Source organism: Solanum verrucosum, unplaced genomic scaffold, assembly GCF_900185275.1.
Source record: "Solanum verrucosum unplaced genomic scaffold, falcon-dt-bn FXZP01000278.1, whole genome shotgun sequence".
Classification (NCBI taxonomy): Eukaryota; Viridiplantae; Streptophyta; class Magnoliopsida; order Solanales; family Solanaceae; genus Solanum; species Solanum verrucosum.
In genome coordinates, this window is record NW_026020332.1 from 4,001,592 (window position 1) to 4,028,401 (window position 26,810).

The window sequence follows — 26,810 nt, forward strand, 5'->3', positions numbered from 1 at the left end:
CTTTCCGAAGGATTGTAACTTTTCAAAGGGGTGTGACCTTTCCGATAAGGCACAATAAGCATCTGTTCACACTATCATTTGTTGTCTATAAATAGAGGGATTTCCTCTCATTTTAATACAACCAATTTTTTGGACTTCTTCTACTACTACTAAATCTAGTATTCTGAGTGGTTCACTAACACCGTGGTTTTAGGTACCGATACATCGGTGAGTAAGATCGTTCTATCCAGGAAGGATATATTCCATTAACCTCGAGTACTTGAGGGGAATAATTTCCTTAAGGGAAGACTGTGCATTCAATGGGCTCGATTTTCTTCTTTAAGAAAATATTTTGTATATTGTTTCTAATTAATGTGTTTCTGATTCTATTTTCTCTATTGGTTTTAATTTTCTAGTTCTGAAAATGCTCTTTAAACTTTGTTGTTTCTTATCAAATTCTTCAAAGTTTTTGTAAAAAGTATCTTAGAAATACATGATGAACAACAATCTTAAGGAAATTATTATACTATTGGTAAGCAAATAAGTAAAACGAAAAGACAATATTGGAGGTGTTTTGTTATTAAACTAAAAGAAGAAAAAAAATACTACGTTCATATTTATGAAACAAGAACCTAACAAAGACAATATTGGAGGTGTTTTGTTGCTGCCAAACGCTATTGTGACTTTCTTCCATTCTCTCTTTACCAAACAAAACACATAGGTAAATAGACAATCTGATATACGATTTTGACTTTGTTTTACTTCCACATTTTCTTCCTGCCTACACTTATTGAATTTTTGGGCTCTTAAAGGATTATCTTGACAATTATTCATTGGGTAGTGGGTGGGTGGGATGCAAGTGACAGAAACTAGCAAAAGAAAATACTGTGACACTACGACAAATAAAGGATTAAGCGATAATAATATAATAACCGTTAAGTTATATTTAGCGGCAATAATAAATATGATATGTATAACCAACACTATATATAAACATTGCTTAAGGTGTTAGCAACTCTGAATGCAATGACATTAACTCAATTTCCGCTAAAAGGAAAATCTATTGCTTTTAAATATCTCTTTTGTTGTAGTATGAGTGGATTGTTGACCGAGTCTCACAAAGTCAACTTGGAGTACTAAAAATTGACACTCTTAGGACTCGTTTGGTAGGCGGTATTAAATAGAATAGTTCATGGATTAAAATTTAGTCCATCTAATACATTGTTTGGTTAGTTTATTTTATTTAATCCATGGATTGCTTATACACCATATGTGGTCTTATTTTATCCCTAGGAAATGGAGGGATAAGTAATCCAACGTTTGTTAAACCTTGGATAAGACCCCTGAATGACAAAACTACCCCTTTATTCATTTTCCTAAATTTCTTTGTAATTTGATTTTCTTTTTATTTATATTGAAATAATTATAAATGTTCTTTTTTATCCTCCAAATTCGTTTAGTGTAATTTAATTGGACAACAAAAAATATGCATAATCTTTTTGACAGATTGGCCTATATATGAGAAACTAATATAAGAGAAATCATAAATACTATTAGGAGAATGATATCCCTCTAAACAGAACTCTTAAATTCTAAAAGACTACATTGTGGATGTTGTTGTTCTGTGTACGAGAAGAAAAGTTCTTCTACCGTAGAAATCCAAAATTTCTCCAAAAGGACAGATATGGAAAAGTCCTTTACCGCCAAGAATCTTTTTTTTACCAAGAAACTTTTGTTATTGTCATTGTTGAAGCTAAAACAAGATACAGTGGAGGAGAAAGATCAATGGAAGAAAATATCTTCAAAAAATATGTGGGCTATGCATTAAATAGGAGAGAATAATTTGGTGATATAGAAAATTAAGGTATCGCAAAATATCAAAATCGAACTTTAAAATACCTAATCATATTGAATTATAATCATATATCATATCATATATCATATATCATATATAAAAGAGAATATTAGGCCCGCCTACGTGGCGCCACCACAAACTAGAATTTCCTTTTAATTTATTTATTTCCAAAACTAGCCTTCCCCTTTAATGAAAAGTTGTGACTTTAATGAAGAGTTGCGACTTGTATGAAGAGTTGCGACTTTTATGAAAAGTTGCGACTTTTATGAAAGGTTGTGACCTTTCCGAAAGGGTTGCAACTTTTCCAATATTTTGAACCTCTTCTTCTTCTTCACAATTAAATATTTGTGTACTTTGCTCCTGTTAAGTGACTCACTAACACCATTGCTTATGTTACAGATCATGGTATGTATTTTTACAGTCATTAATTTATGCTTATGTTATTAAGGATAAATGATAAGATGTAATAATTTTCATTTTCCTTTACATTATTAATGTTTGTTACTACGCAGTATGTAAGATAATATAGTGTTTTAGTTTATTGACCGATAGGTTTTAAGTATTATTTTTATAAATTTTGTGATATTAAATTTCGCACAAAGCGCGGATAATTTTACTAGTGATATAATATTTTAAAATTTTTTAATGAAATTATCCAATTAAACTTTTCAATATCATACCAAGCCCACCCTTAGCGAATAATACTTATTAGAAAGACCAAGACCTAAATTTCAGGTTGACATCTCTAGCACATCTCATTAAAGGCAAAAGCCATTTTTTCTGTAGGTCACTAATGCCATTTTCTAGTCTTCTGTAAAAGAATTCATCGAACTCGAATATGGGCTGATCGAAAATGAGTTAGGTGAAATGGAGAAAATATCCAGCCCAATTCATATTTGGTAAGGAAAAAAATGGATAAGCCCAATGAATAATGTGAATATCCATTGTTTATTATTTAGTAAAGAAATGAACAACGCCTAGTTGAGAAGCCTAAATAAAAGTTATTATCAATTTTAAGGGGCCACCGATGAGTTTGACCTTATTAATTGGATGGACTTTGGTCTTGTATATTGCTACATGAGACATACATCCAATAAGTTTAACATATTAGAAAAAGTCAATAAAGGCTATTTGGACTTCAAAAGTCTTTTCAAGTGGGTCATTCACACGAATGATACTTCTCAATTTTTCATGTCATAGAAATGGGAAAATTTCCATGAATTTAGAATTGTCAAAGCAAAAGGAAAAATAAAATTATTGGAGGAGGAACTGTCAACAAACTAGAAGTAGAGAAGCAGAGAAATTTCCTCTTATTTATCCATCTACTCATCCCCTTTGAACAATGAATGAATGGAGAATATAGTAGTGTTGGCCAAACACATACACAACCCCTCAAATTTGCCCTCATTTTTCATTTTGGCACTTCAACTTAGCCTTGTTCCATTTTAACCCTTAAACTCCAATTTTTTCTATATCATTTAAACACTTTTTTATTTATTTATTTATTTATTTATTTTTCCCGCAAATTTACCACTAGATAGTGTCTAGTGGCCTTTTATTAAACATAAAAAATATCAATAGAGATAAGTGCAAGCAAGGGGGGCTAGGCCTTACCTTACTAATCTTAATGAAGTGTCTACTACCTAACAAGCATGAAGAAAATAAGAGCTAGAGAGAACTAAGTATTTTCTGATCACCACAGAGTTTGTAATACACTGCATGATGATATACAAATGAGGATGCTTAAATAAATGTAAAAATATGTCAATCAAGAAGAAAGTTGAGTTACCAGCTCAAACTTTCTATTGCAAACGCATGAATTAAAAAAGATTGATTGCCCATCAAAAGTAACTTGAAGTATTTTCTCTTGTCTTCTTCTTCAAACCTATCCAACAACACTTGATAATTCATACTTTCTTTATGGATTTATTGGATCTTGTTGAACCTATTGATACTGTCAAATGGTTCTGCTTTGCCTGTCGCATCGGTAGGTGCCTTGGAACAAACTCCTCAGTCATTTTACCGTCCCAACTATGTTGCCTTCCATGTGTCTTCTTTTTGCTTCTGTTGCTTCCACTTCTTTGTTGCTAGGTGATATATCTCCTTCCCTAGCCACTCTATCAAAGCACATGTCCAGCATATCTTCCTCATCTTCATCAAGAGAATCCTCGCCAAAATCAGCATATTGTCTTCCTCATTTTCATCAAGAAAATCCTCGCCCAATCAATTGTATTTGACACTAAGACCCTTGACTCATTCTTCTTTGCAATCACACATTTAGGCACAAATACGGGAGCTTCTGGACTTAATTTACTATTCAAAGTAGGTGGTGAGACCTGCTTTTCTTGGATCAAATCGTTATCATTCTCTGTTAACTTTACTTGCTGTCCAGTAGTCTTCGATAAAGCATCAAAGCTATTCGAACATAATAGGTCTCTTGAGGCATTACTAATATCTTGCCTCTTCTCACTATCAAAAAAATTTCCAGTCGCACCCTTTTCACTACATGGAGAATTATTTTGACTAGTCGGGGAAAGGCTCCGATTACTAGTTGATTTTTTTGTGCAACCAGTGTCCAATTTGTAGTTGCATTCTTGGGTTTCAACTTGCAAAACATGCTGCCCAGAATTTTCAGCATCTTCAACATCAGATGTATCCATTAGTTTGTGTCCTGAATCCATTATTTTTTTGCCTGAACCAACTCGCGGCGCATCAACCCCAACTCTTGGTGTTCCCCTTTTGTTTCGGTCGTTGTTTGAACACCAATATTACTTTGTAACAACATCCATTGAGTGTGCACGATTTTGCTCAGAAGGGACATCAACCAACTGCCTATCTAATGAAGTAGCTTTACTTTGATTGATATCTACAACCTTTCTTTTTTCATTTAGTATTTCTCTCGCATCACCTTGATACTTTTCACTATCAATAGTACCTTTTGTAGCAACTTCAATGGTATCATCAATTTGTTTGTTATTTTGATTTCTTTTTGAGATCAAACGACAACTATCTTCATCATGACCTTGGTGCTTACAATAATTGCAATACAAAGGTAGATTATCATATACAATCTCCTGAAAAACTCGATCAACTTACCAGATTTTCCATCACAAACTGCAATCTTATACGATTTGGAAGCTTTTCCATTAGATCAAGTATAACCTTGACCCTAGCTGTGCTAGGTCTTGACTTGATTTGAGTAGCTTTATCTATAGCTATTGGTTTCCCAACTGCCGATGCTATAGACAACAAAGACTTCTTTGCAAACAAATCTGGAGATAAGTTTGGTAAAGAAATCCAAACCACAGCTAACGTCGTTTCCTCCTTAGGATTATATCCAATGGACCATGGAAAAACCCTACATTGGTGCTCCTCTCCATTGTAGAGAAGATAATTAACTGAGCGAGATAATGCTAGTACATAATCTTCATATTGATCAAATCTCAACAAAATTTGTCTTGGAGCAAGTAAGCCAATTAAACAATTGCCCTTGGTACCAAGATGTTTCGGTAAAATTGACCTTAATCCTTCAAATCTGGCGCACCTGGGATAATTAAACACACTGCTTGATGCAATCCCTCTTCAATCATAAAGTCTTGCCTTTCCTCCATTGAAAACGTGCTAGTAGGTTCTCCATGAATTATTTCAATTGGTTTTGCGATTGTTTTTTGAGTTAATTAGGGCAGATTGTTTAGGATTTATAGTATTGGAATTGAAAAGGGTGGCGTATGTGGTGGTTTGGGGTGGTGGGGCGGGCTGGACAGCCTCGAAAGAAGGCCGTCCAGTGGTCGTAGCAGCCATGAGAGCTGCGCAGCTGCTGGCTTAAAACCCTAGGTCAGCCGTCCTCTATTAATTTAAACACTTATACTAATTTTTATGATTTATTTTTATTTATGTTCAATTGTAATTTCTTATTTTAAAAAAATAGACATGTGCCTGTTAATTTTCGTAAAAAAATTAAACATTCACGAACGAACATAAAATTTTCAAAGAATAATTTTATTTGACACTTAATCAGTCAATCGTTGCTGGTTAAGAAACAAAAAAAAAGTACATTTAATCAAAAACTCCAATTGAAAAGTACTAAAAGTTTTTTGGAATCTTGTTAAGGTAAAAATTGATTTGGAAAACCAGAGTTAAAAAATAATGGCATGGATGAACCAAACTTTTTTTCTCTCAGAATTTCTTCTTTCACTTTCTTTTTTCGAAAAATATTTTCTTGTTGTTACAAGTTGCCACTATTGACTTATCTAGCAAATTTAGTTTTTTCTTCACAAATTATTTCTTCGTTCATATATTCGTCCCCTTCTGCAAAGTCAATGGATTTCCTTTGGAAAAAAGAAGAAGATTAGGCAAAACACAAAACATACTTCTTTATCAAAACTATTCATGTTGACTAATGCGCCAACAGTTTATGTAATCAAATACTCCTTAGTTTCTTCTTACTTGGCTCTTGTTGAGACTCTTTAAGTCTTAACCCAAAAATACTCCAAAAATTAATGACAGTACTCAAAATGCAAGGCCACAAGTACTTATCAGAAAGACCAAGACTTAAATTTGAGGTTGAAGTTTCTTGCACATCTCATTCAAGACAAAAGACATTTTCCCTGTAATGTTAATCGCTAATGCCATAGTCTATTCTTCACTAAAAGAACTTGTCGAACTAACTCGATATTGACACTCTAAACCAAAATATACTCCATAGACTAATTTGATATCATTAAATAAATCATCTAAGATCATTGATTTGCCTCGTCAATTCTTGTTTTAGTAAAAAGAGAGAAACCAATCTGCTATAGTTATGGGAAGAAGTTGCAATCTTCTCTTTGCACTTGTGGTTTTCATTCTGCTCATTACGTCACTCTCTACTCTTCCAAATATTACTACTGATGAAGCTGCTCTTCTTGCATTCAAATCTCACATTTCTTCTTCCGATCCTAACAACATCTTAGCAACCAACTGGTCTTCTTCCACCCCTGTTTGCTCCTGGATTGGAATCACTTGCACCTCCCGACACCATCGAGTCACAGCTTTAGACATTTCTAGTATGCAACTTCATGGTACCATTCCTCCACACCTTGGAAACCTCTCATTTCTTGTTTCCCTCAATATTAGTAACAACAGATTCCATGGGAATTTTCCCCAAGAGTTGGCTCATTTGCAGAGGTTGAAATTGATTGATGTCTCAAGCAATAACTTCACTGGTGCCATTCCATCATTTTTAAGTTTGCTAGTAGACCTTTGCATTTTGGGCCTGTATAGAAACCAATTTTCCGGAAAAATCCCATCTTCCCTTTCCAATCTAACAAAGCTGGAAGTGTTGAGAATAGCAGGAAATTTTCTCGAAGGATCCTTCGAGAACTTGGTGATCTTCATTACATGACTGATTTAAACCTGGAAGGTAACCATCTTACTGGCTCTATACCACCATCAATTTATAACATTACAACCATGCGAATCATTGCTCTTTCCAAAAATAATCTTACTGGTGAGCTTCCAACAACTATATGTGACCATCTTCCAAACTTGGAAGGGCTTTACCTCTCAGTAAACATCCTAGGTGGCATTATTCCACCAAACTTGGAAAAATGCAAAAAGCTCAAATTCTTGTCATTGTCTGTAAACGAGTTCACTGGAACTATACCAAGAGAGTTAGGCAACATAACAAATCTTGCAAATTTACACCTTGGATTGCTGCACTTGGGAGGTAGTATTGCATCTCCTAGCAAGAATTTTTAATTTTTTTTTTTTCACTTTTCCACCAATTTAGTACTCATATATATATATATATATATATTTCCCCACTTGACAGGAGAGATACCAGTGGAGCTAGGTAATCTTAAGAAACTACAGATTCTGTCATTATCCGACTGTAAGCTTACTGGTTCCATCCCCACAAGCATTTTCAACATGTCAGCGCTGCAGGCAGTCGTATTTGACGAAAAATGCTTTCAGGTAATCTACCAGCAGATTTAGGCAGTGGGATCCCCAGCCTAGAAATATTAGTTTGTGCAAAAAACAATCTGAGTGGATTTATATCTGCTACTATCTCAAATGCTTCAAGACTCAGTGCGATTGATCTTTCAATCAACAGTTTCACAGGTCCAATTCCTCAATCACTTGGTAACTTAGAAAACCTTGAGGTTTTGGGCCTGCAGATGAACAATTTTGTCAGCGATTCAGCATTGAGCTTCCTGACATCTTTGACTAACTGTAGGAAACTGAGAGAACTCACTTTTTGTTATAATCCCCTGGACAGTTTTTTCCCAGCATCAATTGGAAATTTCTCTGATTCTCTGCAAATTTTCGAAGGATGTTACTGTAAACTGAAAGGCCCCATTCCTGGAGAAATTGGTAATCTTACCGGTGCGATAAGGATAAATTTTTCACAAAATGATTTGACTGGACATATTCCAAAAACTATCCAAGGCATGCTGAACCTTCAAGAATTTTACCTAGAGAGCAACAAGATAGAAGGAATCATACCAGATTCTATCTGCAATTTAAAGAATCTTGGAGCATTATACTTGTCAGGTAATCAATTTTCTGGTCGCGTGCCACCTTGCTTAGGAAAAGTTACCAGTATGAGATATCTTTATCTAGCAGATAACATGCTTAATTCGAGTTTACCCGAAAGCTTGGGGAGCCTTCCTGATCTCATAGAGTTCAATTTTTCATCCAATTTATTGCATGGCAAAATTCCTATTGAGATTGGAAATTTAAAGGCTGCAACACTCATTGATCTGTCAAAAAATGATTTTTTTGGTATGATCCCTAGCACTCTAGAGGGTCTGGATAGATTGATTAGTCTTTCTCTAGCACATAATAAATTAGATGGGCCTATTCCAGATTCATTTAGAAAAATGCTGGCCTTGGAATACTTGGATTTGTCCAGTAACAATCTTAGTGGTGAAATCCCGAAGTCATTAGAAGCTCTTGTGTATCTCAAATACTTGAACTTCTCATTTAATGAATTCAGTGGAGAAATTCCCACGGGTGGTCCTTTTGCAAATGCCACAGATCAATCTTTCTTGTCCAATTATGGGCTCTGTGGTGATTCTAAGTTTCATGTTTTCACCATGTGTCATCAGATCTCCCAAGAGGTCAAAGAAAAAAAAGGCAATATTGGTTTTGTACATCCTTTTGGGAGTAGGTATGCTATTTCTTGCATTAGTCGTCACATATGTATTTTTGAGATTGAGAAAGAAAAAAAGAATGCAGGTCAAGCTGATGTGTCTCTGATAAAATATCATGAAAGAATTTCCTATTATGAACTTGAACAAGCAACCGAAGGATTCAGCGAAAGCAACTTGCTTGGTAACGGGAGTTTCAGCAAGGTCTACAAAGGGATACTTAAGGATGGTACTCTTTTGGCAGCAAAGGTATTCAATGTGCAATTGGAGGGTGCATTCAAAAGTTTTGATACAGAATGTGAGATGTTGCGCAATCTCCGCCACCGAAATTTGACCAAAGTTATCACCAGTTGCTCCAACCTTGATTTCAAAGCCTTAGTGTTGGAATACATGTCCAATGGGACACTTGATAAATGGCTATACTCTCACAACTTGTTCTTGGATTTATTTCAGAGATTAGATATAATGATAGATGTTGCATCTGCAATGGTCTATCTCCACAGTGGTTGTTCAAATCCTGTGGTGCATTGTGACTTAAAGCCAAGCAATGTCTTGCTGGATCAAGAAATGGTTGGCCATGTCAGTGATTTTGGCATTGCAAAATTGTTAGGTGCAGGGGAGACTTTTGTTCAAACAAGGACAATAGCAACCATTGGATAGATTGCTCCAGGTTTTTAAACTTTTACAGCTTCCTCATGTTTTTAGAATACCTGAAAAATATTACTTAATTATTTCCCCATATATATGATCAGTTTTCGTATATTCCTCGATAATTAGGAAGCTTTTTTTAATATCATTTTCGACCATGATTGCAGAGTATGGACAAGATGGAATAGTATCCACGAGCTGTGATGTTTATAGTTTCGGCATCCTGATGATGGAAACGTTTACAAGAATCAGACCAGGTGATGAAAGATTTACTGGAGAGTTGAGCATACGACGTTGGGTAAGTGATTCTTTTCCAGATGAGATTCTTAAGGTGGTGGATGCTAATTTGGTACAGCTAGAGGATGAAAGAATTGACGCAAAGATGCAGTGTCTGTTGTCTATCATAGAGTTAGCTTTGAGCTGCACTTTGGTGACACCTGATGCAAGAATTAGTATGGAAGATTCTCTTTCAACACTTCAAAAGATCAGGCTCCAGTTTGTCAATAGTCGCCGCTAGGTGGAATTAGACCATCCTCTTATGATTGATGCTTGATTACCTATGTCAATTCCACTATTTAAGATGAATTCAGTTTTATACTTCATATTATGTATTCTTTCACTTTTCAAACCATCACAGATTTCTTTCAACCATATGGTAGCTGGAATGGTGATTTTCCATCTACTGCAGTTTACAATTAGTCTTTCTAAAAATTGACACTCTTAAGTCTTGACCAAAAAACACTCTGAAGACTAAACAACACTATAGGGCCTCCAGGTTGCCTGTAGCATAGCCAATACCATTTTCCAGTCCACAATAATGCAGTAACTTGTTCTAAAATATAGTTTATGTTACACTAAGGATGAATAATTTGTAATTTGTACTCCTATCATCTAGATATCCTTTCATAATTTATACATCCTTCTATTTTAAAAAAATATTTCAAATTTTAAAAAATCATTTGGAGTTAGAGATTATCATACAATGTGATAGTCGGAAAAAATCATGACTATACTTAAACACTATGAAAATCCCACATATGGTGAATAATGCCAAAGAAATATAACTTGAGAATTATCAGACTCAAAATTTCCATGGAAAAAATGTATGGAGGAGGAGACTGGACTGTTGATTTTGAAAAATATTTCAAATTTAAAAAAAAATCATCTTTTATCCCCCCCTCCGCCAACGCCCCACCTAGGCCATTTCCGTAAAAAAAAAAATTATTTTGAGAAATATTTCAAATTTAAAAAATCTTCATTTTTTACGCTACCCTCCACCCCCTACCCCCCGCCCCTCATGCTAGCCCCAATCTTTTTTTTTTTTTTTTTAAATTGTTTTTGAACAATATTTCAAATTTTTAAAAAATTCATTTTTTATGCCACACCCTCCCCCCAATTATTTTTTTTTGAAATAAAAATTTGTGGGTCGAAAGTCTGGGTCAGATCTCAAGGTCGGATTTTGGAACGGTCATCAGGGTCTTGTCATAGTTTGGGTGTCGGGGTCAGATCCTAGATCAATTATAAGGAGATTCGTCAGTCCAGGCTGAAAATACATGGGTAGATTCTCGGGTCCAGAAATTATTTTCCTAATGAGTATTTTTTTAGTCCCCTGCAAAAAATAAAAGATATTTTCTGAAAAATATTTTTCATTCACCAACCAAACATGAGAAAATAAGTTAGAAATCTACTTGTTTTTCCGAGAAAACATTTTCCTTCATACCAAACACACCCTCAGTCTTACAAATATTGAGATTTGTGACCTTTCCGAAGGATTGTAACTTTTCAAAGGGGTGTGACCTTTCCGATAAGGCACAATAAGCATCTGTTCACACTATCATTTGTTGTCTATAAATAGAGGGATTTCCTCTCATTTTAATACAACCAATTTTTTGGACTTCTTCTCACTACTACTAAATCTAGTATTCTGAGTGGTTCACTACACCGTGGTTTTAGGTACCGATACATCGGTGAGTAAGATCGTTCTATCCAGGAAGGATATATTCCATTAACCTCGAGTACTTGAGGGGAATAATTTCCTTAAGGGAAGACTGTGCATTCAATGGGCTCGATTTTTTTCTTAAAGAAAAATATTTTGTATATTGTTTCTAATTAATGTGTTTCTGATTCTATTTTCTTCTATTGGTTTTAATTTTCTAGTTCTGAAAATGCTCTTAAACTTTGTTGTTTCTTATCAAATCTTCAAAGTTTTTGTAAAAAGTATCTTAGAAATGACATGATGAACAACAATCTTAAGGGAAATTATTATACTATTGGTAAGCGAAATAAGTAAAACGAAAAGACAATATTGGAGGTGTTTTGTTATTAAACTAAAAGAAGAAAAAAAATACTACGTTTCATATTTATGAAACAAGAACCTAACAAAGACAATATTGGGAGGTGTTTTGTTGCTGCAAACGCTATTGTGACTTTCTTCCATTCTCTCTTTACCAAACAAATCCCATAGGTAATAGACAATCTGATATACGATTTTGACTTTGTTTTACTTCAATTTTCTTCCCTGCCTACACTTATTGAATTTTTGGGCTCTTAAAGATTATCTTGACAATTATTCATTGGGGTAGTGGTGGTGGATGCAAGTGACAGAAAATAGCAAAAGAAAATACTGTGACACTACGACAAATAAAGGATTAAGCGATAATAATATAATAACCGTTAAGTTATATTTAGCGCAAATAATTAAATATGATAATGTATAACCAATATATATAACAATTGCTTAAGGTGTTAGCAACTCTGAATGCAATGACATTAACTCAATTTCCGCTAAAAGGAAAATCTATTGCTTTTAAATATCTCTTTTGTTGTAGTATGAGTGGATTGTTGACCGAGTCTCACAAAGTCAACTTGGAGTACTAAAAATTGACACTCTTAGGACTCGTTTGGTAGGCGGTATTAAATAGAATAGTTCATGGATTAAAATTTAGTCCATCTAATACATTGTTTGGTTAGTTTATTTTATTTAATCCATGGATTGCTTATACACCATATGTGGTCTTATTTTATCCCTAGGAAATGGAGGGATAAGTAATCCAACGTTTGTTAAACCTTGGATAAGACCCCTGAATGACAAAACTACCCCTTTATTCATTTTCCTAAATTTCTTTGTAATTTGATTTTCTTTTTATTTATATTGAAATAATTATAAATGTTCTTTTTATCCTCCAAATTCGTTTAGTGTAATTTAATTGGACAACAAAAAATATGCATAATCTTTTTGACAGATTGGCCTATATATGAGAAACTAATATAAGAGAAATCATAAATACTATTAGGAGAATGATATCCCTCTAAACAGAACTCTTAAATTCTAAAAGACTACATTGTGGATGTTGTTGTTCTGTGTACGAGAAGAAAAGTTCTTCTACCGTAGAAATCCAAAATTTCTCCAAAAGGACAGATATGGAAAAGTCCTTTACCGCCAAGAATCTTTTTTTTACCAAGAAACTTTTGTTATTGTCATTGTTGAAGCTAAAACAAGATACAGTGGAGGAGAAAGATCAATGGAAGAAAATATCTTCAAAAAATATGTGGGCTATGCATTAAATAGGAGAGAATAATTTGGTGATATAGAAAATTAAGGTATCGCAAAATATCAAAATCGAACTTTAAAATACCTAATCATATTGAATTATAATCATATATCATATCATATATCATATATCATATATAAAAGAGAATATTAGGCCCGCCTACGTGGCGCCACCACAAACTAGAATTTCCTTTTAATTTATTTATTTCCAAAACTAGCCTTCCCCTTTAATGAAAAGTTGTGACTTTAATGAAGAGTTGCGACTTGTATGAAGAGTTGCGACTTTTATGAAAAGTTGCGACTTTTATGAAAGGTTGTGACCTTTCCGAAAGGGTTGCAACTTTTCCAATATTTTGAACCTCTTCTTCTTCTTCACAATTAAATATTTGTGTACTTTGCTCCTGTTAAGTGACTCACTAACACCATTGCTTATGTTACAGATCATGGTATGTATTTTTACAGTCATTAATTTATGCTTATGTTATTAAGGATAAATGATAAGATGTAATAATTTTCATTTTCCTTTACATTATTAATGTTTGTTACTACGCAGTATGTAAGATAATATAGTGTTTTAGTTTTATTGACCGATAGGTTTTAAGTATTATTTTATAAATTTTGTGATATTAAATTTTCGCACAAAGCGCGGATAATTTTACTAGTGATATAATATTTTAAAATTTTTTAATGAAAATTATCCAATTAAACTTTTCAATATCATACCAAGCCCACCCTTAGCGAATAATACTTATTAGAAAGACCAAGACCTAAATTTCAGGTTGACATCTCTAGCACATCTCATTAAAGGCAAAAGCCATTTTTTCTGTAGGGTCACTAATGCCATTTTCTAGTCTTCTGTAAAAGAATTCATCGAACTCGAATATGGGCTGATCGAAAATGAGTTAGGTGAAATGGAGAAAATATCCAGCCCAATTCATATTTGGTAAGGAAAAAAATGGATAAGCCCAATGAATAATGTGAATATCCATTGTTTATTATTTAGTAAAGAAATGAACAACGCCTAGTTGAGAAGCCTAAATAAAAGTTATTATCAATTTTAAGGGGCCACCGATGAGTTTGACCTTATTAATTGGATGGACTTTGGTCTTGTATATTGCTACATGAGACATACATCCAATAAGTTTAACATATTAGAAAAAGTCAATAAAGGCTATTTGGACTTCAAAAGTCTTTTCAAGTGGGTCATTCACACGAATGATACTTCTCAATTTTTCATGTCATAGAAATGGGAAAATTTCCATGAATTTAGAATTGTCAAAGCAAAAGGAAAAATAAAATTATTGGAGGAGGAACTGTCAACAAACTAGAAGTAGAGAAGCAGAGAAATTTCCTCTTATTTATCCATCTACTCATCCCCTTTGAACAATGAATGAATGGAGAATATTAGTAGTGTTGGCCAAACACATACACAACCCCTCAAATTTGCCCTCATTTTTCATTTTGGCACTTCAACTTAGCCTTGTTCCATTTTAACCCTTAAACTCCAATTTTTTCTATATCATTTAAACACTTTTTTATTTATTTATTTATTTATTTATTTTTCCCGCAAATTTACCACTAGATAGTGTCTAGTGGCCTTTTATTAAACATAAAAAATATCAATAGAGATAAGTGCAAGCAAGGGGGGCTAGGCCTTACCTTACTAATCTTAATGAAGTGTCTACTACCTAACAAGCATGAAGAAAATAAGAGCTAGAGAGAACTAAGTATTTTCTGATCACCACAGAGTTTGTAATACACTGCATGATGATATTACAAATGAGGATGCTTAAATAATGTAAAAATATGTCAATCAAGAAGAAAGTTGAGTTACCAGCCTCAAACTTTCTATTGCAAACGCATGAATTAAAAAAGATTGATTGCCCATCAAAAGTAACTTGAAGTATTTTTCTCTTGTCTTCTTCTTCAAACCTATCCAACAACACTTGATAATTCATACTTTCTTTATGGATTTATTGGATCTTGTTGAACCTATTGATACTGTCAAATGGTTCTGCTTTGCCTGTCGCATCGGTAGGTGCCTTGGAACAAACTCCTCAGTCATTTTACCGTCCCAACTATGTTGCCTTCCATGTGTCTTCTTTTTGCTTCTGTTGCTTCCACTTCTTTGTTGCCTAGGTGATATATCTCCTTCCCTAGCCACTCTATCAAAGCACATGTCCAGCATATCTTCCTCATCTTCATCAAGAGAATCCTCGCCAAAATCAAGCATATTGTCTTCCTCATTTTCATCAAGAAAATTCTCGCCCAAATCAATTGTATTTGACACTAAGACCCTTGACTCATTCTTCTTTGCAATCACACATTTAGGCACAAATACGGGAGCTTCTGGACTTAATTTACTATTCAAAGTAGGTGGTGAGACCTGCTTTTCTTGGATCAAATCGTTATCATTCTCTGTTAACTTTACTTGCTGTCCAGTAGTCTTCGATAAAGCATCAAAGCTATTCGAACATAATAGGTCTCTTGAGGCATTACTAATATCTTGCCTCTTCTCACTATCAAAAAAATTTCCAGTCGCACCCTTTTCACTACATGGAGAATTATTTTGACTAGTCGGGGAAAGGCTCCGATTACTAGTTGATTTTTTTTGTGCAACCAGTGTCCAATTTGTAGTTGCATTCTTGGTTTCAACTTGCAAAACATGCTGCCCAGAATTTTCAGCATCTTCAACATCAGATGTATCCATTAGTTTGTGTCCTGAATCCATTATTTTTTTGCCTGAACCAACTCGCGGCGCATCAACCCCAACTCTTGGTGTTCCCCTTTTGTTTTCGGTCGTTGTTTGAACACCAATATTACTTGTAACAACATCCATTGAGTGTGCACGATTTTGCTCAGAAGGGACATCAACCAACTGCCTATCTAATGAAGTAGCTTTACTTTGATTGATATCTACAACCTTTCTTTTTTCATTTAGTATTTCTCTCGCATCACCTTGATACTTTTCACTATCAATAGTACCTTTTGTAGCAACTTCAATGGTATCATCAATTTGTTTGTTATTTTGATTTCTTTTTGAGATCAAACGACAACTATCTTCATCATGACCTTGGTGCTTACAATAATTGCAATACAAAGGTAGATTATCGTATACAATCTCCTGAAAAACTTCGATCAACTTACCAGATTTTCCATCTACAAACTGCAATCTTATACGATTTGGAAGCTTTTCCATTAGATCAAGTATAACCTTGACCCCAGCTGTGCTAGGTCTTGACTTGATTTGAGTAGCTTTATCTATAGCTATTGGTTTCCCAATTGCCGATGCTATAGACAACAAAGACTTCTTTGCAAACAAATCTGGAGATAAGTTTGGTAAAGAAATCCAAACCACAGCTAACGTCGTTTCCTCCTTAGGATTATATCCAATGGACCATGGAAAAACCCTACATTGGTGCTCCTCTCCATTGTAGAGAAGATAATTAACTGAGCGAGATAATGCTAGTACATAATCTTCATATTGATCAAATCTCAACAAAATTTGTCTTGGAGCAAGTAAGCCAATTAAACAATTGCCCTTGGTACCATGATGTTTCGGTAAAATTGACCTTAATACCTTCAAATCTGGCGCACCATGGGATAATTTAAACACCACTGCTTGATGCAATCCCTCTTCAATCATAAAGTCTTGCCTTTCCTCCATTGAAAACGTGCTAGTAGGTTCTCCATGAATTATTTCAATTGGTTTTGCGATTGTTTTTGAGTTAATTAGGGCAGATTGTTTAGGATTTATAGTATTGGAATTGAAAAGGGTGGCGTATGTGGTGGTTTGGGGTGGTGGGGCGGGCTGGACAGCCTCGAAAGAAGGCCGTCCAGTGGTCGTAGCAGCCATGAGAGCTGCGCAGCTGCTGGCTTAAAACCCTAGGTCAGCCGTCCTCTATTAATTTAAACACTTATACTAATTTTTATGATTTATTTTTATTTATGTTCAATTGTAATTTCTTATTTTAAAAAAATAGACATGTGCCTGTTAATTTTCGTAAAAAAATTAAACATTCACGAACGAACATAAAATTTTCAAAGAATAATTTTATTTGACACTTAATCAGTCAATCGTTGCTGGTTAAGAAACAAAAAAAAAGTACATTTAATCAAAAACTCCAATTGAAAAGTACTAAAAGTTTTTTGGAATCTTGTTAAGGTAAAAATTGATTTGGAAAACCAGAGTTAAAAAATAATGGCATGGATGAACCAAACTTTTTTTCTCTCAGAATTTCTTCTTTCACTTTCTTTTTTCGAAAAATATTTTCTTGTTGTTACAAGTTGCCACTATTGACTTATCTAGCAAATTTAGTTTTTTCTTCACAAATTATTTCTTCGTTCATATATTCGTCCCCTTCTGCAAAGTCAATGGATTTCCTTTGGAAAAAAGAAGAAGATTAGGCAAAACACAAAACATACTTCTTTATCAAAACTATTCATGTTGACTAATGCGCCAACAGTTTATGTAATCAAATACTCCTTTAGTTTCTTCTTACTTGGCTCTTGTTGAGACTCTTTAAGTCTTAACCCAAAATATACTCCAAAAATTAATGACAGTACTCAAAATGCAAGGCCACAAGTACTTATCAGAAAGACCAAGACTTAAATTTGAGGTTGAAGTTTCTTGCACATCTCATTCAAGACAAAAGACATTTTCCCTGTAATGTTAATCGCTAATGCCATAGTCTATTCTTCACTAAAAGAACTTGTCGAACTAACTCGATATTGACACTCTAAACCAAAATATACTCCATAGACTAATTTGATATCATTAAATAAATCATCTAAGATCATTGATTTGCCTCGTCAATTCTTGTTTTAGTAAAAAGAGAGAAACCAATCTGCTATAGTTATGGGAAGAAGTTGCAATCTTCTCTTTGCACTTGTGGTTTTCATTCTGCTCCATACGTCACTCTCTACTCTTCCAAATATTACTACTGATGAAGCTGCTCTTCTTGCATTCAAATCTCACATTTCTTCTTCCGATCCTAACAACATCTTAGCAACCAACTGGTCTTCTTCCACCCCTGTTTGCTCCTGGATTGGAATCACTTGCACCTCCCGACACCATCGAGTCACAGCTTTAGACATTTCTAGTATGCAACTTCATGGTACCATTCCTCCACACCTTGGAAACCTCTCATTTCTTGTTTCCCTCAATATTAGTAACAACAGATTCCATGGGAATTTTCCCCAAGAGTTGGCTCATTTGCAGAGGTTGAAATTGATTGATGTCTCAAGCAATAACTTCACTGGTGCCATTCCATCATTTTTAAGTTTGCTAGTAGACCTTTGCATTTTGGGCCTGTATAGAAACCAATTTTCCGGAAAAATCCCATCTTCCCTTTCCAATCTAACAAAGCTGGAAGTGTTGAGAATAGCAGGAAATTTTCTCGAAGGATCCTTCGAGAACTTGGTGATCTTCATTACATGACTGATTTAAACCTGGAAGGTAACCATCTTACTGGCTCTATACCACCATCAATTTATAACATTACAACCATGCGAATCATTGCTCTTTCCAAAAATAATCTTACTGGTGAGCTTCCAACAACTATATGTGACCATCTTCCAAACTTGGAAGGGCTTTACCTCTCAGTAAACATCCTAGGTGGCATTATTCCACCAAACTTGGAAAAATGCAAAAAGCTCAAATTCTTGTCATTGTCTGTAAACGAGTTCACTGGAACTATACCAAGAGAGTTAGGCAACATAACAAATCTTGCAAATTTACACCTTGGATTGCTGCACTTGGGAGGTAGTATTGCATCTCCTAGCAAGAATTTTTAATTTTTTTCTTTTTCACTTTTCCACCAATTTAGTACTCATATATATATATATATATATATTTCCCCACTTGACAGGAGAGATACCAGTGGAGCTAGGTAATCTTAAGAAACTACAGATTCTGTCATTATCCGACTGTAAGCTTACTGGTTCCATCCCCACAAGCATTTTCAACATGTCAGCGCTGCAGGCAGTCGTATTTGACGAAAACATGCTTTCAGGTAATCTACCAGCAGATTTAGGCAGTGGGATCCCCAGCCTAGAAATATTAGTTTGTGCAAAAAACAATCTGAGTGGATTTATATCTGCTACTATCTCAAATGCTTCAAGACTCAGTGCGATTGATCTTTCAATCAACAGTTTCACAGGTCCAATTCCTCAATCACTTGGTAACTTAGAAAACCTTGAGGTTTTGGGCCTGCAGATGAACAATTTTGTCAGCGATTCAGCATTGAGCTTCCTGACATCTTTGACTAACTGTAGGAAACTGAGAGAACTCACTTTTTGTTATAATCCCCTGGACAGTTTTTTCCCAGCATCAATTGGAAATTTCTCTGATTCTCTGCAAATTTTCGAAGGATGTTACTGTAAACTGAAAGGCCCCATTCCTGGAGAAATTGGTAATCTTACCGGTGCGATAAGGATAAATTTTTCACAAAATGATTTGACTGGACATATTCCAAAAACTATCCAAGGCATGCTGAACCTTCAAGAATTTTACCTAGAGAGCAACAAGATAGAAGGAATCATACCAGATTCTATCTGCAATTTAAAGAATCTTGGAGCATTATACTTGTCAGGTAATCAATTTTCTGGTCGCGTGCCACCTTGCTTAGGAAAAGTTACCAGTATGAGATATCTTTATCTAGCAGATAACATGCTTAATTCGAGTTTACCCGAAAGCTTGGGGAGCCTTCCTGATCTCATAGAGTTCAATTTTTCATCCAATTTATTGCATGGCAAAATTCCTATTGAGATTGGAAATTTAAAGGCTGCAACACTCATTGATCTGTCAAAAAATGATTTTTTTGGTATGATCCCTAGCACTCTAGAGGGTCTGGATAGATTGATTAGTCTTTCTCTAGCACATAATAAATTAGATGGGCCTATTCCAGATTCATTTAGAAAAATGCTGGCCTTGGAATACTTGGATTTGTCCAGTAACAATCTTAGTGGTGAAATCCCGAAGTCATTAGAAGCTCTTGTGTATCTCAAATACTTGAACTTCTCATTTAATGAATTCAGTGGAGAAATTCCCACGGGTGGTCCTTTTGCAAATGCCACAGATCAATCTTTCTTGTCCAATTATGGGCTCTGTGGTGATTCTAAGTTTCATGTTTCACCATGTGTCATCAGATCTCCCAAGAGGTCAAAGAAAAAAAAGGCAATATTGGTTTTGTACATCCTTTTGGGAGTAGGTATGCTATTTCTTGCATTAGTCGTCACATATGTATTTTTGAGATTGAGAAAGAAAAAAAAGAATGCAGGTCAAGCTGATGTGTCTCTGATAAAATATCATGAAAGAATTTCCTATTATGAACTTGAACAAGCAACCGAAGGATTCAGCGAAAGCAACTTGCTTGGTAACGGGAGTTTCAGCAAGGTCTACAAAGGGATACTTAAGGATGGTACTCTTTTGGCAGCAAAGGTATTCAATGTGCAATTGGAGGGTGCATTCAAAAGTTTTGATACAGAATGTGAGATGTTGCGCAATCTCCGCCACCGAAATTTGACCAAAGTTATCACCAGTTGCTCCAACCTTGATTTCAAAGCCTTAGTGTTGGAATACATGTCCAATGGGACACTTGATAAATGGCTATACTCTCACAACTTGTTCTTGGATTTATTTCAGAGATTAGATATAATGATAGATGTTGCATCTGCAATGGTCTATCTCCACAGTGGTTGTTCAAATCCTGTGGTGCATTGTGACTTAAAGCCAAGCAATGTCTTGCTGGATCAAGAAATGGTTGGCCATGTCAGTGATTTTGGCATTGCAAAATTGTTAGGTGCAGGGGAGACTTTTGTTCAAACAAGGACAATAGCAACCATTGGATAGATTGCTCCAGGTTTTTAAACTTTTACAGCTTCCTCATGTTTTTAGAATACCTGAAAAATATTACTTAATTATTTCCCCATATATATGATCAGTTTTCGTATATTCCTCGATAATTAGGAAGCTTTTTTTAATATCATTTTCGACCATGATTGCAGAGTATGGACAAGATGGAATAGTATCCACGAGCTGTGATGTTTATAGTTTCGGCATCCTGATGATGGAAACGTTTACAAGAATCAGACCAGGTGATGAAAGATTTACTGGAGAGTTGAGCATACGACGTTGGGTAAGTGATTCTTTTCCAGATGAGATTCTTAAGGTGGTGGATGCTAATTTGGTACAGCTAGAGGATGAAAGAATTGACGCAAAGATGCAGTGTCTGTTGTCTATCATAGAGTTAGCTTTGAGCTGCACTTTGGTGACACCTGATGCAAGAATTAGTATGGAAGATTCTCTTTCAACACTTCAAAAGATCAGGCTCCAGTTTGTCAATAGTCGCCGCTAGGTGGAATTAGACCATCCTCTTATGATTGATGCTTGATTACCTATGTCAATTCCACTATTTAAGATGAATTCAGTTTTATACTTCATATTATGTATTCTTTCACTTTTCAAACCATCACAGATTTCTTTCAACCATATGGTAGCTGGAATGGTGATTTTCCATCTACTGCAGTTTACAATTAGTCTTTCTAAAAATTGACACTCTTAAGTCTTGACCAAAAAACACTCTGAAGACTAAACAACACTATAGGGCCTCCAGGTTGCCTGTAGCATAGCCAATACCATTTTCCAGTCCACAATAATGCAGTAACTTGTTCTAAAATATAGTTTATGTTACACTAAGGATGAATAATTTGTAATTTGTACTCCTATCATCTAGATATCCTTTCATAATTTATACATCCTTCTATTTTAAAAAAATATTTCAAATTTTAAAAAATCATTTGGAGTTAGAGATTATCATACAATGTGATAGTCGGAAAAAATCATGACTATACTTAAACACTATGAAAATCCCACATATGGTGAATAATGCCAAAGAAATATAACTTGAGAATTATCAGACTCAAAATTTCCATGGAAAAAATGTATGGAGGAGGAGACTGGACTGTTGATTTTGAAAAATATTTCAAATTTAAAAAAAAATCATCTTTTATCCCCCCCCTCCGCCAACGCCCCACCTAGGCCATTTCCGTAAAAAAAAAAATTATTTTTGAGAAATATTTCAAATTTAAAAAATCTTCATTTTTTACGCTACCCTCCACCCCCTACCCCCGCCCCCCCTCATGCTAGCCCCAATCTTTTTTTTTTTTTTTTTAAATTGTTTTTGAACAATATTTCAAATTTTTAAAAAATTCATTTTTTATGCCACACCCTCCCCCCAATTATTTTTTTTTTGAAATAAAAATTTGTGGGTCGAAAGTCTGGGTCAGATCTCAAGGTCGGATTTTGGAACGGTCATCAGGGTCTTGTCATAGTTTGGGTGTCGGGGTCAGATCCTAGATCAATTATAAGGAGATTCGTCAGTCCAGGCTGAAAATACATGGGTAGATTCTCGGGTCAGAAATTATTTTCCTAATGAGTATTTTTTAGTCTCAAGCAAAAAATAAAAGATATTTTCTGAAAAATATTTTTCATTCACCAACCAAACATGAGAAAATAAGTTAGAAATCTACTTGTTTTCCGAGAAAACATTTTCCTTCATACCAAACACACCCTCAGTCTTACAAATATTGAGATTTGTGACCTTTCCGAAGGATTGTAACTTTTCAAAGGGGTGTGACCTTTCCGATAAGGCACAATAAGCATCTGTTCACACTATCATTTGTTGTCTATAAATAGAGGGATTTCCTCTCATTTTAATACAACCAATTTTTTGGACTTCTTCTACTACTACTAAATCTAGTATTCTGAGTGGTTCACTAACACCGTGGTTTTAGGTACCGATACATCGGTGAGTAAGATCGTTCTATCCAGGAAGGATATATTCCATTAACCTCGAGTACTTGAGGGGAATAATTTCCTTAAGGGAAGACTGTGCATTCAATGGGCTCGATTTTCTTCTTTAAGAAAAATATTTTGTATATTGTTTCTAATTAATGTGTTTCTGATTCTATTTTCTCTATTGGTTTTAATTTTCTAGTTCTGAAAATGCTCTTTAAACTTTGTTGTTTCTTATCAAATTCTTCAAAGTTTTTGTAAAAAGTATCTTAGAAATACATGATGAACAACAATCTTAAGGAAATTATTATACTATTGGTAAGCAAATAAGTAAAACGAAAAGACAATATTGGAGGTGTTTTGTTATTAAACTAAAAGAAGAAAAAAAATACTACGTTCATATTTATGAAACAAGAACCTAACAAAGACAATATTGGAGGTGTTTTGTTGCTGCCAAACGCTATTGTGACTTTCTTCCATTCTCTCTTTACCAAACAAAACACATAGGTAAATAGACAATCTGATATACGATTTTGACTTTGTTTTACTTCCACATTTTCTTCCTGCCTACACTTATTGAATTTTTGGGCTCTTAAAGGATTATCTTGACAATTATTCATTGGGTAGTGGGTGGGTGGGATGCAAGTGACAGAAACTAGCAAAAGAAAATACTGTGACACTACGACAAATAAAGGATTAAGCGATAATAATATAATAACCGTTAAGTTATATTTAGCGGCAATAATAAATATGATATGTATAACCAACACTATATATAAACATTGCTTAAGTTGTTAGCAACTCTGAATGCAATGACATTAACTCAATTTCCGCTAAAAGGAAAATCTATTGCTTTTAAATATCTCTTTTGATGTAGTATGAGTGGATTGTTGACCGAGTCTCACAAAGTCAACTTGGAGTACTAAAAATTGACACTCTTAGGACTCGTTTAGTAGGCGGTATTAAATAGAATAGTCCATGGATTAACATTTAGTCCATCTAATACATTGTTTGGTTAGTTTATTTTATTTAATCCATGGATTGCTTATACACCATATGTGGTCTTATTTTATCCCTAGGAAATGGAGGGATAAGTAATCCAACGTTTGTTAAACCTTGGATAAGACCCCTGAATGACAAAACTATCCCTTTATTCATTTTTTCCTAAATTTCTTTGTAATTTAATTTTCTTTTTATTTATATTGAAATAATTATAAATGTTCTTTTTTATCCTCCAAATTCGTTTAGTGTAATTTAATTGGACAACAAAAAATATGCATAATCTTTTTGACAGATTGGCCTATATATGAGAAACTAATATAAGAGAAATCATAAATACTATTAGGAGAATGATATCCCTCTAAGCAAGACTCTTAAATTCTAAAAGACTACATTGTGAATGTTGTTGTTCTGTGTACGAGAAGAAAAGTTCTTCTACCGTAGAAATCCAAAATTTCTCCAAAAGGACAGATATGGAAAAGTCCTTTACCGCCAAGAATCTTTTTTTTACCGAGAAACTTTTGTTATTGTCATTGTTGAAGCTAAAACAAGATACAGTGGAGGAGAAAGAGTCAATGGAAGAAAATATCTTCAAAAAATATGTGGGCTATGCATTAAGTAGGAGAGAATAATTTGGTGATATAGAAAATTAACGTATCGCAAAAAATCAAAAGCGAACTTTAAAATACCTTAACCATATTGAATTATAATCATATATCATATATGAAATATCATATATAAAAAAGAATATTAGGCCCGCCTACGTGGCGCCACCACAAACTAAAATTTCCTTTTAATTTATTTATTTCCAAAACTAGCCTTCCCCTTTCATGAAAAGTTGCGACTTTTATGAAAAGTTGCGACTTTAATGAAGAGTTGCGCTTGTATGAAGAGTTGCGACTTTTATGAAAAGTTGCGACTTTTATGAAAGGTTATGACCTTTCCGAAGGGGTTGCAACTTTTCCAATATTTTGAACTGTCACGACCCAAAAATGGACGTGATGGCACTCGTCTTAACCCACCAAGACAAGTCAGCCTAAAACTCAACCATTACAATAAAATGCGGAAATTTTATAATAAACTCAAATATACCCCCAAAATCTGGTTGTCACGTGTACAAGCCTCTAAAGTATTACAATTGATTCAAAAGAACAACACAAGTCTCATATGACATTGTTTCTAGAGTAGAACAAGATCATAAACAGGAGTAAGAAGGTCTGTTGAGTTGACAAACAGCTACCTCACAAATCTCCAAGAAGCCTCGGAAAAGAAGAGAATAACAAGTACCACAAAAATCCAGGCTCGTAACCTACACAAATTTGTAGAAGCAAGGGGTGAGTACCAAACCACACGGTACTCAGCAAGTAAACCTCTAAACACGAGCTAAGGGGATAGAATACAAGTACTCCTTACACCCCAACCGAACCTTCACAACTACAATCTGTATAAAACCAACCCAACCTAACAATTCACAATTTACAAAGCACATAGCTCAACACAACACTCTAACAATTACATATCCTCAACAACAACAATAGTTTCATATCCTCAATAACAACACTCTAACAATTGCATATCTTCAACAACAAGCTCAATATTCATTAGTCACAAGTTCCATAGAAAGGCACTTACAAGATCAGCAACATACAAGATCAAGTTCACCAATAATAAAGAAGTGTAATGCAATGAAATGCAATGTCAAGTATAGTGATGCATGTCTGACCTAGTGATACACACCCGCTGTCTCTCAGTCCGGGACCCATGGGGGACATATCTGTCCATGCATCCATCGCGGCGCGCGATACGACCCTCGATAATAGTAACCATTGCGGCGCGCGATACGTCCCTCGAAATATAGTATCCGTCGCGGCGCGCGACACGTCCCTCGAAATATAGTATCCATCGCGGCGCGCGATACGTCCCTCGAAATAGTACATCCTCTTTATTTTCTTATTCTTTCTCAATGCACATAACACTTGTCACAACCATGTCTCAGAACAATACAAATGACATGTTCACACAAATAATAAGGAGATGGCCATTTTTATAACATTGCACAATTCACAACAAGACAATCAGGATACAACATCAACAATGATTCAACAAGCCTTTCAAACAATTCTCAACACATCACACAAACAATTGATCACATTGCCTTTTATTATCCCTTTTTCATCATTAGAATTAATCAATGTGGACAAGTCAACCCATCACCAAGCCTCGTTACCCTAAACACATATTACAAGGAAATACATGAATTCCATACACTTAACAAGGGTTTAGAAATCCACTTGCCTTAATTAATTGAACAATCACTCCGGGTCTCAAGTCTTCCCATCTCGTTGAACTTCCAATTCAAAGCAATCTATTCAAGTAAATAATCACAGTAAGATTTTGAAACTAACAACACTCATATTACTATAGGTTTAGCCTAGACCCAAAAACTCACCAAATTTATAATCAAGTTCCTAAGTTTCAAGCCTAGGGTTAAGTTTCAACTTCTTTCCAATATCATAAATCTAAGGGTATTCACATAATATCATATATCTAACACTTAATGACATGTACCAATATATCAAAACTTGAATCATAATTTTGTATTAATAAGAAAACCAACGAAACAATGACATCAATTACACTAGGAAACCACTGTTTCAAACCTCAATTTGATATACCCTATATTCCTAACTATTAATTCCATCATGTCATCCAATCATGGCCTCAACCCTTCCAAAATTTGATTGGCCAACACCTAAAACACCTACTTCCTTCATTTACATTAAAATCTTGAATATATATATATGACCTGCCAATTCTTTATTCCAAAAACCCCCTTTCAATTTAACGCCA

At 34.6% G+C, this 26,810-nt stretch overlaps 1 protein-coding gene and 2 pseudogenes across 3 annotated transcripts in view; all 3 read left to right on the plus strand.

Moving 5' to 3' along the window:
* Positions 1–21,550, plus strand: part of LOC125836307 (probable LRR receptor-like serine/threonine-protein kinase At3g47570) — a 38,947-nt pseudogene extending 17,397 nt beyond the window's left edge.
* LOC125836302 (receptor kinase-like protein Xa21) overlaps positions 1–26,810 on the plus strand; it is a 66,482-nt gene that overhangs the window by 17,803 nt on the left and 21,869 nt on the right. Inside the window, exon 2 of one of the 3 annotated variants that reach the window (XM_049515487.1) lies at positions 8,938–8,963. The exons of 1 other annotated variant lie outside the window; for it this stretch is intronic. Coding sequence is in view for 1 of the 2 variants with exons in the window: in XM_049515484.1 (XP_049371441.1) it covers positions 19,656–20,352 (697 nt within the window). In the remaining variant the exon portion in view is untranslated. Of the gene's footprint in view, positions 1–8,937; positions 8,964–19,550; positions 20,353–26,810 lie in introns of those variants that run through there. One more of the 3 variants, XM_049515484.1, reaches the window with a different exon arrangement.
* LOC125836305 (probable LRR receptor-like serine/threonine-protein kinase At3g47570) lies at positions 8,161–10,156 on the plus strand (annotated as a pseudogene).